This window comes from Musa acuminata, chromosome BXJ3-1 (genome assembly GCF_036884655.1).
Source record: "Musa acuminata AAA Group cultivar baxijiao chromosome BXJ3-1, Cavendish_Baxijiao_AAA, whole genome shotgun sequence".
Lineage (NCBI taxonomy): Eukaryota > Viridiplantae > Streptophyta > Magnoliopsida > Zingiberales > Musaceae > Musa > Musa acuminata.
This window is the reverse complement of record NC_088349.1, coordinates 2663282-2678995: the sequence shown is the minus strand read 5'-3', so window position 1 is coordinate 2678995 and position 15714 is coordinate 2663282. Positions and strand designations below refer to the sequence as shown.

Sequence of the window (15714 nt, the reverse complement as noted above, 5' to 3'; positions counted from 1 at the left end):
CAATATCAGCAAAGTTGGTAGACTTCGAGAATTGCCAGGAAACAAATTATCCTAGAGCTGCGCTTCATTTAGGTATAATCCGAGGGTGGGTGAATGAAACTCGATTGTCAAATAAATGAATACAATCAAAGGCAATAGAGGCCCTACGATGAGCTGGCATATGCCACACAGAAAAATCACAATCTGAGTTCATCTTACAAAGATCAAAATATAATGGAGATATCACCAGGAGGTGACATTATGCAATAAATCGCAATGAAATAGTTCGAAGTAATGCAATGCACACAAGACAAGTCCCACGAGAGACTTGATCATACAGAGAATTAGGAGCTACTTTGAGCTCTACTTCGATAAATAACATGACAATAAAAATGGCTATGAGTTCAATGAATGAATGCAATGGTACCACAAAGGTGGGTCTTATGCGTGCATCAAATTTTACGTCGGATGAAAGTATTGATTTTCAGCATATAGGGATTATGTGCCAGCAAGGGAGAACTTCAAGTGTAAGTGCTAGTGACTCTCATGGGGGGAAAGGGAGGGGGGACTTAATCATACAAAGGTATGATCAGAGTACTTAGAGGGTTGAACTGCTCCAAAGCTCATATTCGCTTAAGTGAGCCCAATAAATCAGAAGATAAAGCCGAGTAAGTAAACATTGCTACTAAGGATACAAAAAAGAGCAGAATTGATGTGAGCCCTTCAATATTATGGAAGAGGTCTTTGAGAGTTACAATCTATCTTTCTATAGACTAAGAGAAGCTACTCGGAAAACACAAAGGTTTTAAAGTAGATGGTCGAAAGGAGCGAGGAAATGACAAGTCCAACGAGACTTAGCTACCTAAAATCAAGCATCGGTTAGAATGAATGTGAACTCAGATGAGTGCTATAGTATTGCAAAGGCGTATTTACCGTTTATGAAGAAAAAAATATAAATACGAGGCAACAAAGCTACGGGCATAGTAGTGTTATGATACCACAAAGATGAGACTTCTATAGAGTCATCGATCCCTTACTTTTATAGAGGGAGAGCGCTTAGTCGTGAAAGATACCAAAGAGATGGAGAATACAGAGGTAAACTCCAAGAACCGAGACAAGACTAAAGGGCAAAGATAAAGAAACTTCGTAAGACCAATGTCAATGAACTTCTCATCAAAATAGTCAAAAGTGAGAAACTTTGGGTCGATGCAAGAGTACTCAACTAAAAAATGAAGAAATCAGTATGCGGTATTATATCTTTTCTACTCGAAGGAATAGGTAACAGAAATAACGATAGTACAATGATTAAAACGATTAGAGATTTACTTTACTCGATGAGACAAAATTTTACTCCTTCGAATGTTTTAACAAAAAATAAACAAAGACCAGTGTATTAAATATAACCCTCGAGACCGACGATGTGAGTACAGATAGCAAATCCATTGGGTCAACCAATTCTTTTCGGTTCTTCAACTTAATTGAACTTGTTTGGAGTTTTGTAGCCTGCAGTGAGTCAAGATTGCATCAAAATCTAGATTGTTAAAAGTGCATCGGTTGGCCCTATATTTAACAGAGGAAAAAGGGCATGGCACAATGTGTTTTCCTTCTTTTTTTTTTCGGGTGCGTTAACGTGGCACAATGTTAAAGCAGATAACCAATCCAATTACAAGTTTCACATGCTATTTGGTGTTGTACTAATGGTATGTCTTTCTGAGGGACAGTATCCACTCTGAAGGATCGAACATCCAATACCACCGATGCTCTGAACTGCCAAAAGAAGTCACTAAGAAAAATACATCAAAACTAATCACAATAACGCCATTTCGACCAATGATGTAAGATGAAGAGTCATTGCCAAGAACAGCTGAGTTTTCATCAGACATTATTGCAATGCTTTTCTTTGATAGCACAGAGAACATTAAAGTTGGCCTAAAATGCTCTGCTACTTAGGAGTGTAACAAACAGAAAAGTGAAACAAATTGCCCAAATAAAATAAACAATTAATTCATGATTCTGTATCGCAACCATCTACATAAAGAAGGCAGTGGGCTTAAAAAGGAGGAGCTCAACAAAGCCTTCAAATCACATAACTATATCAACCACAGAGTAATCCAACGAATGATTTAATGACAAATTCATGTATAGACAAACTAGATATTTTACCACGGACACTTCTTTTTCCGGGAGACGATATTTACTTGAGCCATCACTCTTGTTTCTCCGGTAGAATTTTAGGGCCAACACCCGATGGAATCTGCAGAGAATAAATATATTCCTTTGATGATGTCAGAAAATGTAAAACATCAAAAGAAAAAAGCACCTGAAAGTTCAGAAGATATTCTGATACATCCTATATGAGTTTTGAGTAGTAATTATTTGCAAAGAAAGTTGCTTCAGGCATTAAAAATGCATTTTTGGGTTTTTCCCCAAGAAAGATGGGCACAACAGGATGCAGATACTTCCAATACACCAAATTTTGACGATTGAAATCAATTAAACCACAAATAACCCGCTCCAAGGATCACCGAGATCTTGACATATGGAACCAGATAAGTATAATATATTTAAAAGGCATAGTGCCACATTAAACAAAATTGATCGGTAGAATTTTTGTTGAAGATAAAAAAAACTATTGATTACCAAGATATATGAGCAAGAACAGTATCTAAGGGCTAAAAGGTTATGTTCTCTGATGACATAGTAAATACAAGTAAATTCCAATATATACATACAATAGGAAAAGTATTAAAAGGTGAAAATTCTCTCCATCTTCTAAAATTAGTTGTGGTCCAAAAGAAAAGTAGGATACTATACCCAGGAACATGTAAAACAAAGAAGATTCTGTCTGTTCAATAAAAACATGTCATCCATATAGAAGAGCTACAGTTGCTAAAGGTCAATTATGAAGGAACAATAATAATTCTTGACAACATACTAAACTCAACAAGAATGAAACTACAAAGAACAAGTTTTGTTGTATGATACCAAGTTTTAAAATCTCGGTCTAGTACTAATACTGGTTGTCACCAGGGTATAATATCGGGCATCTAAAATCACTATTAAATCTTATAATTTTATTGTTTTTGCCTCGATAATGAATTAAATTATGATTTTAAAAACCTACTATGGTCATATGTAAATGAACATGTAAAAAACTCCTTAACACATGATCCATGATTTATTGCACATGACAGATGATACATTCATTATGAAAAGCACACATCACAAATATATGAGTCCAAAACTTGTACTATGTGAATTATTTACGGCATAAAGTCATATCTTATTAAAGGGCAACTACTATCATAGAAACAATTTGCACAATACAAGGTGTTAAACACTGGTCATAACCAATTTCTATAACCTATATGATTGGTATGTTACTAATATAGTAGGCAGTATATTGAGCTGCACCACTCTATATCATTGAATAAAATAAGAAACATGAACCGATAACAACCAACTGGCATGTATTGGCTTGATCAGCATTTAAAATTTGGTGTTGTCTGGGGAGGTGGGTCCAGGTACATGGTTGAAAATAATAATAACTTAATAGAGCCCATGAATGACACTGCTCTTGTGATATTTCATATTGATAGTATGTGTGCTACTGGTGATACAAACTAATAACAGCTTGGCATCTTGGACGTTAAAGTTTATTCTTGTTACTAACACTGTCAGTATGGTAGGGCAAGGACTGCTACAGTTGCTGATATAGAATCAGTTATGTATGATGCAACCATGAGGGGGTATTGACTATTCTGCGATACTAACATCACCAGGCTGCTGTTTTAATATTTTTCCTGGTGTAGGATTTTTCGATAAAGGCATACTCTTTTAAGTAGCAAAATCATATCCAAGAAGTACCAACAGATATCCATGTAACATAAATAATCGGATTGACAGGCACTGTGCTATGCATAAGCCTACCTTCATGTTGAAAGTAACAAAAGTAGAAACCAGCATATAGTTGATGCAAGTGGATGCAGGTTGTCACAGTCATGACATTGCATTTACAACTAATACTACTATAGGAATAGTACAATTTCTGCAACAAAACTTGTTTGTATAGTTCTTAAATAATTTTCAATTGTGAAAGTCATATTTCAATTTGGGAAGCTACCTAAAACCAAAAAAATAGCAAATATGAAATGCACATACATCTTACCAATTTTCATTGTTCTTTTCATCAGCTTCTGAGTGCAGACCGCCATTGGCATTATCTGATATAGGGGAAGAGAAGTCTTGAGTCCCAAGGTGTAACAGCTGAGGTAAACCAAGCCCAATTGATTTCCACAATCTTGTAGGTAGAGATGACTGCAGACTTCCAGAACCCACTTCAGATGACAGCTCATGTAGGCCAGCTGAATCTGGATTTAGCTCTGAGAACCTTACAGCCCCAAGAATTTGCTCTGGAAGTTCCTCTTGAGTCTGACTCTCGATAAGAAATGCTAAATCTACAGTTAGTGTTGTCAGATAACTAAATGCCAAGTGAACAATCGCATTTGCAACCATTGAAGATCCAATATCCACATCTACCTCAAAGTAGTTCGATTCAGACATGTACTTGCAAGAAAGAGCTCTTCCTAGTATACAGATAGCTTGTTCGCCAACAGCAGTTCTAACTATCCAAGGACCCTCGACTATATTAGCTATCAGTTTAAGCCTAGAATTTCGAAATGTGTCATCACCTTTCAAAAATTTGTCCACAAGAATACCATCCTGTATAGGTTCAAGTGCTACAAAGTATGCAATTGCACTATAATTATCCTTGGAGGGAATTTGTAGATTAAAGGCCCAAACAAAGGGATTGTTACCTCTTGCAGTTTCATCATCAATAGCTCTTCTTACACGGTGGTTTGTGTTGCTCAATAGGTTGCCAATTTTTGTGGGGCCTTTTATCCAATCAAATCCAAGAGGCTTTAGAATATACCCACCACCAGGTATTTTCACCTTGTCTGAGAGGTAGTTGGGGCCTCTAATCATGAATTTATCACCTGGGGGAGTGGCCCAACCATTTGAGCAGTTTTCTGGTTCAAGGCAAGCAACTGAACCTCCAGATTTCACTTTTTCTATCCATGAATAATCTCTCTCGCAATCAGGACCAGCCATGTGCTGGAAACACAAAATTAAAGAGTACCTACAAAGTATAATAAATATTGAAATAAATAAGCAAACATGTATATGCAAAAGCAGGTTTAAATTGAACACAAATTGAGTGCATGTGCATGCAAAACTAATCAGCATCGGTTACTTGTAAGCAAGATATAGACAGTGGAATCAATTGACAATTCATAGTTTAAGGCTTAGCGGGGCTGCAGGAGAAGGTAACTAAGTGATTCTTACTAAAAAGTGAGACAATAATCAGATTCTTACTAAAAAGTCAGACCAAGTCCTAAAGAGACGACCTTATTCTACTTGGATTAAGAGAGGAGTTTCAGTCCAACCTTGACTGGAAATAATATGATTATTTTTTTTAAATGTTTTTTGTGGAAATTTTGGAAGGCTTCTAAAATCCTATACAAAGTCTAATTGGCCTCCAAAAGCCCTAATATGATTATGATATGGGTCAAGCTAATAAGAGTTAGTTCTGAAAGTTGTAAAGCTTGTTTAAGAAAGATTTGGAGAGGATAACAGACAAACTTTTCTTTTGAGATATAAGCTTTAATTTAGTCCCAAGTTGCTTAGAAACAAGAGAGATTGAGGGCAAAAGGCCATCAATAATGGTCTAGTAAACTGCTAAATGTAGCACAAGTTGAGTTCAACTTTGCCGTCTCTATTATACTCCATCCCTCAAATGTTTTCACTGTCACCTGTACAGGTGTCCCTGCCTCAAAGAAAGAAGACACACTGACTTCGAGGTGTTAATTCATTTAATATACTATCAGAGTTTGTTTTATCTCAGTTCAATTTTCTTGGTTTTGGAAATCCATAAGAGGTTAGTTAATTTTTATCAACTAGTATTGGAAGTTGAAGCAAGACTAACTAAATCTGGAGCAAAGAGAGATGTCACTGTTAACTTGCAGTATCTTTTAAGGAGACTCTACTCATGACAATGCTAGTGGAACCATGAAAAACGAAATGAAGGCTCCTAATACTCATGATGGAGGACACTTTAACCACATCAATCAGCCCCCTATTTGTTTCAAATTTAAACAAGTAGGAAGCTATATGAATGTGCCCAAAAAGACAAGCATAGACACAAGTGAATCCCGTCAAGTAAGAAAGAAAAAAAAAAGCACGCTGAAAACCTTGAGAAGCCAAGGTAAGATGGAGAAACTAAAGAAGCTTTTAAAAAATTGCACCTAGAGAAGGTGAGCACTTGGCAATAGAGTCATTACACTCCAGGATAATTATAACAATGAACAGCTACAAAACATTTTGAAGAGCCCTTGCAAGTCTCAAGGCAAGGTCTGTTTGCTGATTACTGATGGTGACTATCGCAAGAACATTGTGTTACAAGACATGGTAAATAAGTTCGAGTTGAAAATAGTCACATCGTAGATCATGCAAAATATCATGGTTCAAGAAAGGGAATGAGGAATAAACGACGCCTAATTTCTTTCTTAAGGGAAAATTTTATAAAGATGAAATTTGGTGCAATGTCATACCAATAAATGTCAGTCACAAAATCTTGGGAAAACTAATGATGATAAGATAGGTGTCATCCATGATGGTAGAAAGAACAATATACTTCTAAAATGAATAGAATTAAACTTAGGCTTTTGTCATGCAAGGAGTTCATTCCCAAACCTTTAAAACAATGGGAGGGTCACAATTTTCTTACCTAGAACAAATTTATGAGAGAAAGTGAAGAACGTGAAGTTGCATTTACATAGTTGCTAAAATACACGTGCAGCCCATAGAAGTTCGACGCGAAGTAGAAGTTATTTTGGAGGAATTGAAAGACATTACCCTTGAGGAAATCCCCAATGCCTCAATGGTCTATCTTCTTTAAGCAGGTTCAGCACCAAATCAACTTGGTTCCAAGAACAAACTGGCGCAACAAAGCTTACCACTAGACAAGTACAAAAGAGTATATTGGCATGGAATTGTACTACCAAAGGAAGAAGTTCCATTAGAATACTTCTACAACCTATCAACTCATAGATAAGAAATTATCTATGCAAAGTATCTTTTGGAATGCATAGCCAGAGATACTTTCTTAAAGAAATATGTTGATCTTAATGACAAAATAATAGTTGGGACATTATGACTAGTTGTGTTGTTGTTATTGACTCCGAAAGGACCCATGCAATAATTCATCCTACCAATGATCCCGTAGATGAAATCATCATGTCAAAGCCATTATAACACGTTAACTACCAATAGCAACATAAAAACAAATTTCTACACCTGAAGACCTTGATTATCAATGTCATCATATTTACTATGATCATGGCCTTGGTTTAAGTGAGACTGATAGGCTAGTCAAACAAGTACAAGAAATGCAACATCACAAAGCATCTCATGGTGAAAGTATGACTTTGTTTGGTGCAAAAAATCACACGTTAAGGTCCAGGAGGCTCGGTTTCAATCATTGAAGGGTTTGCATCAGACAATAGCATAGAAGAAATTGATCTTTTTCGAGCTTTCAAGAAACTTAATGATAGCATACAAGATTGAAGTTCCTCTCGATAGTCAAACTCCATATTTAATATTCAAGACTTATCAATTTATCATAAGCGCCGACGATAAAGGCAACCAGCAGATAGTTCTTTCTCAAGCAAGGAGGATAATGTAGTGCAAGGGTAGATCAAATTTAATCTCAAATTAATTTTCGACTGCATTAATATGACTTACAAGATTCATCATAAGTCATAACTATGCATAGAAGACTTCAAACTGCACTCCGTTTGATGCATTGGAAACTTGATTTGTAGGGCTTCCTAATGAACCATAATTTTCATGAAACAAATCAAAAGATCAATGGAAAGCATTGAGGCAAGAGAAGTCTCAAGTTTCAATCCATCAAGCTCCAAGAAACCAAATTCCAAGCCACTATGAGTATATATGTTTTTCATTTTAGGAGTAGGACCTTGTGGTTTAGAGACTTGAGTCAAAGCAATTAGGTTGTTGGTAGCAAAGGCCATTAACGTATCAAAGACATATAAAGGAGAAGGTAAGGAGCTAATAAGGCAATCTTATATTACCCCATAGATTCAGAAACGAAGGAAATAGCAAGGTTATCTAATATTTAGCTCATATGCATCTATGAACTAAGCGTAGCTCTTTGTTATCCCCAACAAATTTTCATTCATGTCCTCTCCTCTTCTTACTCAACATCAACCGGTCAACACCGGCACCGACTGGGTCAACAAGCACGCGCAGCTTAAGGTGGCTAAGGTGATTACCAATATAGCAGTATCTAATACTACTCTGCATCAGGACGTGCACCTCAAGATCAAGATCTACACCCACGTCCCAACAAAATACTACTACGGCTAAAAGCAAAATCTAAAAGAAAGTACTTTTAAATTTAGGTCAAACAAAGATTTCTCCAATAAAGAGGGCAACAAACTATTTACCTTTTCGAAGAACCCTAAATCTGTTCGACCAGCAGCGACGCCGCGATCGGAGCCAAACAAAAGAGAGGCGAAAGCAGAAAGATCTAACTTGTTTGGACAAACAAGCGATGTAGTTTGCGCGTCAGTCGATGGAGAAAGAGAGGAGGCGAGGGGACACGAGACGACCAGAGACGGAATATGCTCGAATTCCAACAAGCAGTTGGACTCACTGTAGAAAGGGCCGAGAGATTTGAGCGGAGCGGTGACTTTAAGAGGGGTAAACATAGGTAACGAAACCCGCGTCACCTACGTGGCAAAACGGGCACCCTACCGTCCGAACTGTTAATTACCGTCCCGTTACGTATATATCAAATTGGCAATTAAGACCGTTAGCCGACAGAAACCCGTTATATATGAATATAACGGGTTTTAATAGCGGTGTTGTGTCGCTTCCTCACTACAGTTTTAACATCGATGTTTATTGCGTCCACGCCACAGGCTCTTGCGTGCCACCTATTTTGTTCCACGTATAACAACACAGTACTTTGGTGGTGCCCACCATGCATGGCGTGTCGTAATGGCTTTAGTGTTTGCTGCATGGTGGGACACATCCCCTTCTTCGTATGACTTACCAAGTTGTTTTCGTATGGCTCATTGGGGGCTCTTCGGACTCTTCTCGCTTAACATCTCCTTATCCAAATAAAGCTTGACATCTCCCCAAAAACGAAGAAAATGGTGTACATTTAAGACATTTAAGAGAGATGATTTGAGTAGAGTTATTATCATTAATTTAACTTTAAGCATTTTATCTAAACGACTTAGGCTCAACGACCTTATCGTATTTGCTCTTCTTTAGTGAAAACGAAGATAATTATAAGGTTTATCATGCGATATCTTATAAATAAATAACTAACTAAATTGATATGGTCGAGTAATTATGGAAGATATTTTAAGTAATTTATCAATATTAGATTATGATATAAGTATAATGATGTGATTGACATTTTGATGTCAAATATGATCAATACTTTGGTATCGGATGACCAATATCTCGATTTAAGATAATCTAACGTTTTGACTTCACATGATTGACATGTCATCAACACACGATCATTAACATATGACAAAGTGCACCGAAGGTTATGGCATCTTCTATTTAACACACTGTGGATAGAGTTAAGCGGGAGAAAGTGCACCACAACCTTTATGTCCGAATCATTTATTAACTTAAGCATCAAAGGGATATTTTCGAAAACGTCCAAACATAATTTTATATAGATCAACACAATGAGTGTCAAACTTGTCTTGTGTTAACAATATTTAATCATGATTTTTTGTTATTTATATATTTTTGAATAAGTTTCATTTTCGGGCCACATAGTGGTTCACAAACAATTAGATCTAGAAAACTGTATGGGCAAGATTAATGAAGATAATTTATATGATTATTAGCTATTCTTGTTACCCCAAGGAAATAAAGTTGAACTGTTAATAGCTAACAGATATGTTAATACTTATTTATGGCTTTTCATTTTTTGTTAGAAGTAATTTAAATTTGATTAGGACTTGAAGATGTACCTACCTCAAGTATGAACAAATTGACAAAGGTGCAAGGAAAACTTAAATTGTTATAGAGTATTTTTAGTTAAAATCAGATTATTGGTTTTGGTTTCCTATAAACAATTACATGACAATATAATTAATGCACTGTAAAAATTAAGAGATGGATCTGAGGAAAGAAAAAGGGAGAAGAGAGAAGATATGAAAGATAGCTCAATTCACACCTTACCCAAAAGCTACATCACATACATTTAAACTAGAAGCAATTTAAAGAAGTCCAGAAAAATGAGAAAATTTTCTGCCAATTGTTGAATAGCATCATAAAAAAGCTACAGAAAAATGTTCAATGAGAGTTGACAAATCATATTCCAGACAGAAATCAGCATTACTCATAACAATTACACTTCTCACTTCACTTGGATTTCAATTAGTAACACTTGATTCCACAATTACAGTTCCTTCAATTTCCATACAATTGCATACTTGAAGCTTTCAGGATATTTACTGCCAACAATCACTGTTGCTGGGTGAGTTGAGCAGTCCAGTAAGTCTTGACAGCCACAAGGATCTTCTCTGGGTTGAAGGATCCACTCTCATGATCCATTACCTGACTCTTCCACCTCATTCTTTGTGTTATGCTCTGGACCTTCGCCAGAACATCCATGGTGTCCCTCAGGATCACTGTTCCTTCTGGCCTCAGCATCCTGTCCAACTCCAACAGTATGTCTGATATGTCACACCTGAAAACAGTTTTAATCAAACTTCTGTAAGTGATAATAGAATTATGCAAGGTTTTGATGAAACACCTCCAGAGAATGCAGCTTGAAACTCCGAAAAGTTGTGATATAAGAAGTTAAAGTCCCAACTATTTAGGTCGGCTGCTTAGTAAAGTTCTTGATTATGACATCTATAGATCTCCTTAGCACATGTCAATTGTGATAATAAGACACAATTAAGTCAGAAGATGAAAAGGATAGATGTTAAAGACTACCTTTACCTGTGCTGATAAATGCTGAAAACTCCATCTGCATGGATCAAGTCATAAGTTCTTGGATAAGTGGAGAATGCTTCACACCAATCATGGTAAGTGCCGATGAAGCCGCGCTCATAGATCACACCAAGTGTGTCTCTTGCTGGATCAGCAGGAACCACATTCATCACCCAGAGTGGATACTTCACCAGTGCAGCTGCAAAACCCCCCAAGTTTGAGTTCATGTCCATCACATTTCGGTACCGTCCCTTGGTAAGAGGTGGAACGATTTGCTTGTAGTTCTCCAATCGCTCCTTCCATAAGTCGTTGTCCTCATGGAATTTTTGGACTGTAATTCCCGGAACAGATCCACTTCTTATTCGTGGAGGAACAGCAAATGCTCTTTCTGGCCATTTTTCCAAGGCTCCACCGGCAACTTCTTCAGGGCTCCTCACTTCTGGCAATGGTGTTATGCATGTCTCCATCTTCCTGTACCTAAGAAGACCTTGTTGGATAAGTAATGGAGAGCAGCTTAATTCAGGAACGACATCCGAAATTTACTATTAACAAGCAAGCATTGTTTAGGCCAAAGGTCTGAATATTTACTATTACTTGGTAGCACATCTGTATCCTAATTTCTACTAGGATATATCCTTAGGTTTAATTTTCTTCTATCTTAATCAGTGTAACTCATCTTTTTTCAAATTTTATCTTCATTATTGTTTTTTCAGCTGTTTTGGAGCTTTGCAGAATCTGTACTCCAATATCAGTAGGTTCAATTCCATCGTGTTGTAATTGAATCAGTACAATTTATTTTTTTACTAGGTTTTTTTTTTCTTCTTATTTAAGCTGTTTCGGAGTTTTGGCAAGAAAATGACATCCGAAAGAACAAATATCCAAGAAATTGAATTCTTCTGGTGTTTCCTGGATTCAAGCAAGGTCCTTAATATCAGATTCTGCAGTGTAAGATAACGATAAAACACTGATTCCGATCCCTTTGGTTTTCTGCTACTGTTTACAAACACACATGATGATCCTGCTTTAGTTTAAGACACACCAAAAGGTCAACCTTAACAAAGCTTCACAGAATTATTACTAACCTCACAAGATGAGCAAAAGGCAACTGAGCAAATTTAAGTTAACCAGAATGAATATGCGACTGAATAAAAATTATCGGTAGTTTGAGTTTTTTTTTTTTTCTCTTTTTGTAACAATTTGGCAAGGGTGTCTAAGCTCAAACCAATGCTTACTCTTATCTTAATAACCATGCAGACCTATGGTTAAAAATGAGTATCAAATTTTTAAGATGATTAGTGTGCAGGTTGACAAAGTATGTAAAGTAAAAGCGGTAGAAATCTCACCAAGCAGAATCTGGATTGTCATTTATGCAGATGTGTGGTGTTCTATAAACTTTCCGACTTTGTACGCATTCTATGTGGTTTATAGGTTTTTGCCAGATTGCAAGATCACCCTTCTCGACCACCTTCTTCCAGCAAAGTCGCTTTGCGACATCCTCGATTTCATATTGTTCCTGTCTTAGATCATCTTGTGTTCTTTCCCATCCTTTGTAGTACTTCTTCCAGTGGATTGGAGGACCAGAGAGGATCCAATAGCCACCCGGCCTCAATACTCTATCCACTTCAATTAGATACAGTCCATCTGATGACAAGAATTGCCGATACAATTAAAACTGCAAACTGATTCCAAGTCCAAAGATTTGGCACAAATTAGCAAATGAAATGCCTACTAGAATCTGATACCAAGAACAAGTGTAAGAAACACCAACCATATTTGTTCCAAGGAATCAAACATCGCGAGCAATGAGCCATGTCGAAAGCTCTAGCCGGGTATGGAATACGCTCTGTCGCCATGACACCTATAATGGCTGGAACTCCTCTTTCCAGTGCAAATTGAACTTGTGCTTCATGCGAATCTCGCGGAGCAAATGACATTGTCAGGATATCCCTATTCAGAAGATAAGCTCCCCAGCTTGCAACCTCCAGTACCAAAATGCACCAAAAGAAAAATCTCAATGTGCAAGGAATCATGACACCAAATTGTTCAAAGAGAAGCTACGATGCCTTACTCCGCAACCAGTGTCTAATGCTGTTCTGATATCTCCATTACTCAATGGAACGAGAGCATCAATATCATCAATGTAAGCATCAGCACCGCGGGGGAACATCGTGCCACCACCTGGGAACCGAAACCGATCATCCTCAACCTGAATCCAGTTCTGGACAGCCTTCTCGATGCTGAGCTCCCGGTGGGGAATGTTGTCATACCAAGCGTAGTCTCTGCTTCGAGGCCACCTAAAAGGATTCTTATATTTTGGTGGAGCAGGGATTAAGCAGTGGAGAAGCTCATTTTTCTTGGGGCAATGCCGCTCTCGGTACTTCAGCATCATCTTCTTGAACTTTCTCGCCCTCCTCGGGTCTTGGCAGGGGGTGTATTCACTGTACTTCAAGTCACAAGCTGGGAAGTCCGTCGTCGCAAGTGAGGTGCGGTTGAAGCCGCCCGGGTGGTGAGCTTGGAAATCAAGGCCGGCGGCAGAAGCGGAACCGGGGGAGATGCTGCGGCATCCGACTTTGTAGGACACACCGGAGGAGCTTTGCCAAGAACCTATGGCGTAGAACAGAATGCAGAGGCCGCTCACACAAAGAATCCAAGCAAAGCGCCTCCTTTTTGATTCCATCTGATGAAACTTAGATGTTGCGCTGTGCTCTTTAGCCATGGAACCTGCAACACAACCAGGGAGAGTGGGAGTCGAGAGGTAAAGATCAAACACTTGAAGGAAAAAGATGAACTTTTCATTTCCGACAAAGAACAAAATACCAAAATGTTAATATTTATCAAAACAAGGCCTTCAAACCCTCCATCAACGCGACTGATGAACTGATGAGTAGCAGAGAGCACTTCAAGATCTCATAATGGTGTGCACGGCAGAAAGGAGGAACCAAAGTCTCATTTTGGTAAAAGAATGTGGAAGAAGGACCAAAGCCAAACACAAGAAACTAATCAGATGCAGAGGAAGAGGTCACTAATGTTGAGTTCCCATGACAGCGACCGGAAAACAAACACCAAAAGAAGGATAAGGATCAGAACAGTAGCAGAAGGAGAACGGCACGGCAACCTCTGCTACGACACCAACACCACCACTCTGGTCCCCTTTCTCACCGCAACCAAACAAGAGTTGGAATGCACCGATTTATGAATTAGAACCAGCAATCATATCTCACAGAGAGAGAGAGAGAATCTTAAGCTTGAGGGTGCAGGAGAGAGATGTAGAGAAACGACAGCTCCTCACACAGAATATAATACGAGGAAACCGTCATGAAAGCGCACACGGGACTGTACTTATCCGACATGTTGGTGTCTCTCCACCACGCTTTGAAGAGAAAATATATGTATTGATAGCTCGCCTACCAAAGAAAATGTTTCCGGAAAAATAAGAAAAATTCGAAATCCACATATATAAAGAAAATATATATACTGTGATTCAGTCAGTCGAATAATATCAATAATTATAGTATTTTTGAATATAGTTATAATATTTTAATTCGCGGAACAAATTATGTGGCTCTTATGAACGTTTTAAGCTACTTAAGTGAGGTGGGATGAATTAAAACACTATAATTCTACCAAAAAATAATATAATTGATTGTCCAGTTGATCAGTTTGAGTGGTTAGATTTGGATATAATTAATTATAAATTATCTTTTATAATTAGTTATCTTCCTTCTATTTTTAAGACTTACATTTAGATTTTTATACTTATCAAAGTAAAACATTTAATCTCGATACAAAATAAAAAAAAATATTTTTTAATTTTATAAAATTATCTTTTTAATTTTGTATAAAATCTTAATGTTTCATTCTAATATAACTTTTGAAAATGTAAAGATCGAAATACTAAATATAACTAATTATATAAATTAATATATAATTAGTTTGATTTTAATGAGTAAATAATTTTTTCTTTAAAAAATATTTTTGATAAATATGAGGGTTTTCTTGAGAAATTTTTCAATCAATAAAGACCACCATTAATTTCAAAAGATTTGATTGTTACACTAATATAATTCAGACCCCAAAGTTAATATAATAGAAGGGAACGAGCTTGAAATTGCATCAAAAGCTTAAAATAAATCCACCATAATGTCGACCCAATAAAATATTAATGCAGCTTTAAATGTCGCATTCCTCAATGCAATCGCGTAATAGCGGGGTGGTCTTCTAGTGCAGGCGTCAGCTGTGCAGGCTAAGCCAGGAAACACCACCCATTCCTCTCGTGTCACAAGAATGCTCGTGTGGCTGTAGTACCGTGTCGACCGCACGTTGAGCAGGATGGCGACGAACTTGATGGCCAACCCGAGCTCGCTCGTGTCGCCCTCGCAGGCCGCGTCCGGCGTTGGTCACCAACACCGCGATCGGTGAGCTGAGCGTGATCGACGTCGATGCTAACATGTTGTTCCTCGACGTCTGGACTGTCGAAACCCACGACGAAAGATTTGGAGAGAGAGAGAGAGATGAGGGTTTCGACTGTGCTAACCTCCATATGCGGCGACTGATGGCGTTGATGCCAGTGACGGTGGTGGTGGGATGCCATATGATCCGGTGGCGGAGCCAAAGATGGTAGGTTACCATTGCTAAGAGGCCAAGGGGTACAAGGATGCGATTCCAGATCATGTTTCTCCA

At 37.7% G+C, this 15714-nt stretch overlaps 2 protein-coding genes across 6 annotated transcripts; both read right to left on the bottom strand.

The window, feature by feature from the left end:
- Window positions 1-1949: 1949 nt before the first annotated feature.
- LOC103988488 (protein ENHANCED DISEASE RESISTANCE 2) lies at window positions 1950-8748 on the bottom strand. 2 transcript variants are annotated; one of them, XM_009407012.3, is made up of 4 exons: window positions 8508-8715; window positions 6895-6997; window positions 4148-5119; window positions 1950-2233 (listed from the first exon to the last, which is right to left on the bottom strand). In XM_009407012.3, coding segments are annotated over exons 3-4 (945 nt in total). In that variant the 5' UTR covers window positions 5092-5119; window positions 6895-6997; window positions 8508-8715; the 3' UTR covers window positions 1950-2232. The 2 variants fall into 2 exon arrangements, with proteins under 2 accessions (XP_009405287.2, XP_009405285.2); XM_009407010.3 differs by lacking the exon at window positions 6895-6997 and having other exon boundaries at window positions 8508-8748.
- Window positions 8749-10332: 1584 nt separating this feature from the next.
- On the bottom strand, window positions 10333-14223 carry LOC103988498 (probable methyltransferase PMT17). Of its 4 annotated transcripts, none has more exons than XM_065134810.1 (6): window positions 13889-14223; window positions 13103-13755; window positions 12803-13013; window positions 12378-12675; window positions 11044-11505; window positions 10333-10786 (listed from the first exon to the last, which is right to left on the bottom strand). In XM_065134810.1, the coding sequence occupies exons 1-6, from the start codon at window positions 13893-13895 to the stop codon at window positions 10561-10563; spliced, it is 1857 nt and encodes a 618-aa protein (XP_064990882.1). In that variant the 5' UTR covers window positions 13896-14223; the 3' UTR covers window positions 10333-10560. The 4 variants fall into 4 exon arrangements, with proteins under 4 accessions (XP_064990882.1, XP_064990881.1, XP_009405306.2 ...); XM_065134809.1 differs by having other exon boundaries at window positions 11044-11511; window positions 13889-14218; XM_009407031.3 differs by having other exon boundaries at window positions 11044-11511; window positions 13852-14216.
- Window positions 14224-15714: the final 1491 nt, after the last annotated feature.

Excerpts from the sequence above, each read along its gene's own strand:
- LOC103988488 (XM_009407010.3), bottom strand. The coding sequence starts at position 5,091 with ATGGCTGGTCCTGATTGCGAGAGAGATTATTCATGGATAGAAAAAGTG.
- LOC103988498 (XM_065134809.1), bottom strand. Across the intron at positions 12,676-12,802 it reads GATTCCTTGGAACAAATATG|ATGGACTGTATCTAATTGAA; the intron begins GTTGGTGTTTCT and ends TCTTGTCATCAG. Across the intron at positions 10,787-11,043 it reads TTCAGCATTTATCAGCACAG|GTGTGACATATCAGACATAC; the intron begins GTAAAGGTAGTC and ends AACTGTTTTCAG.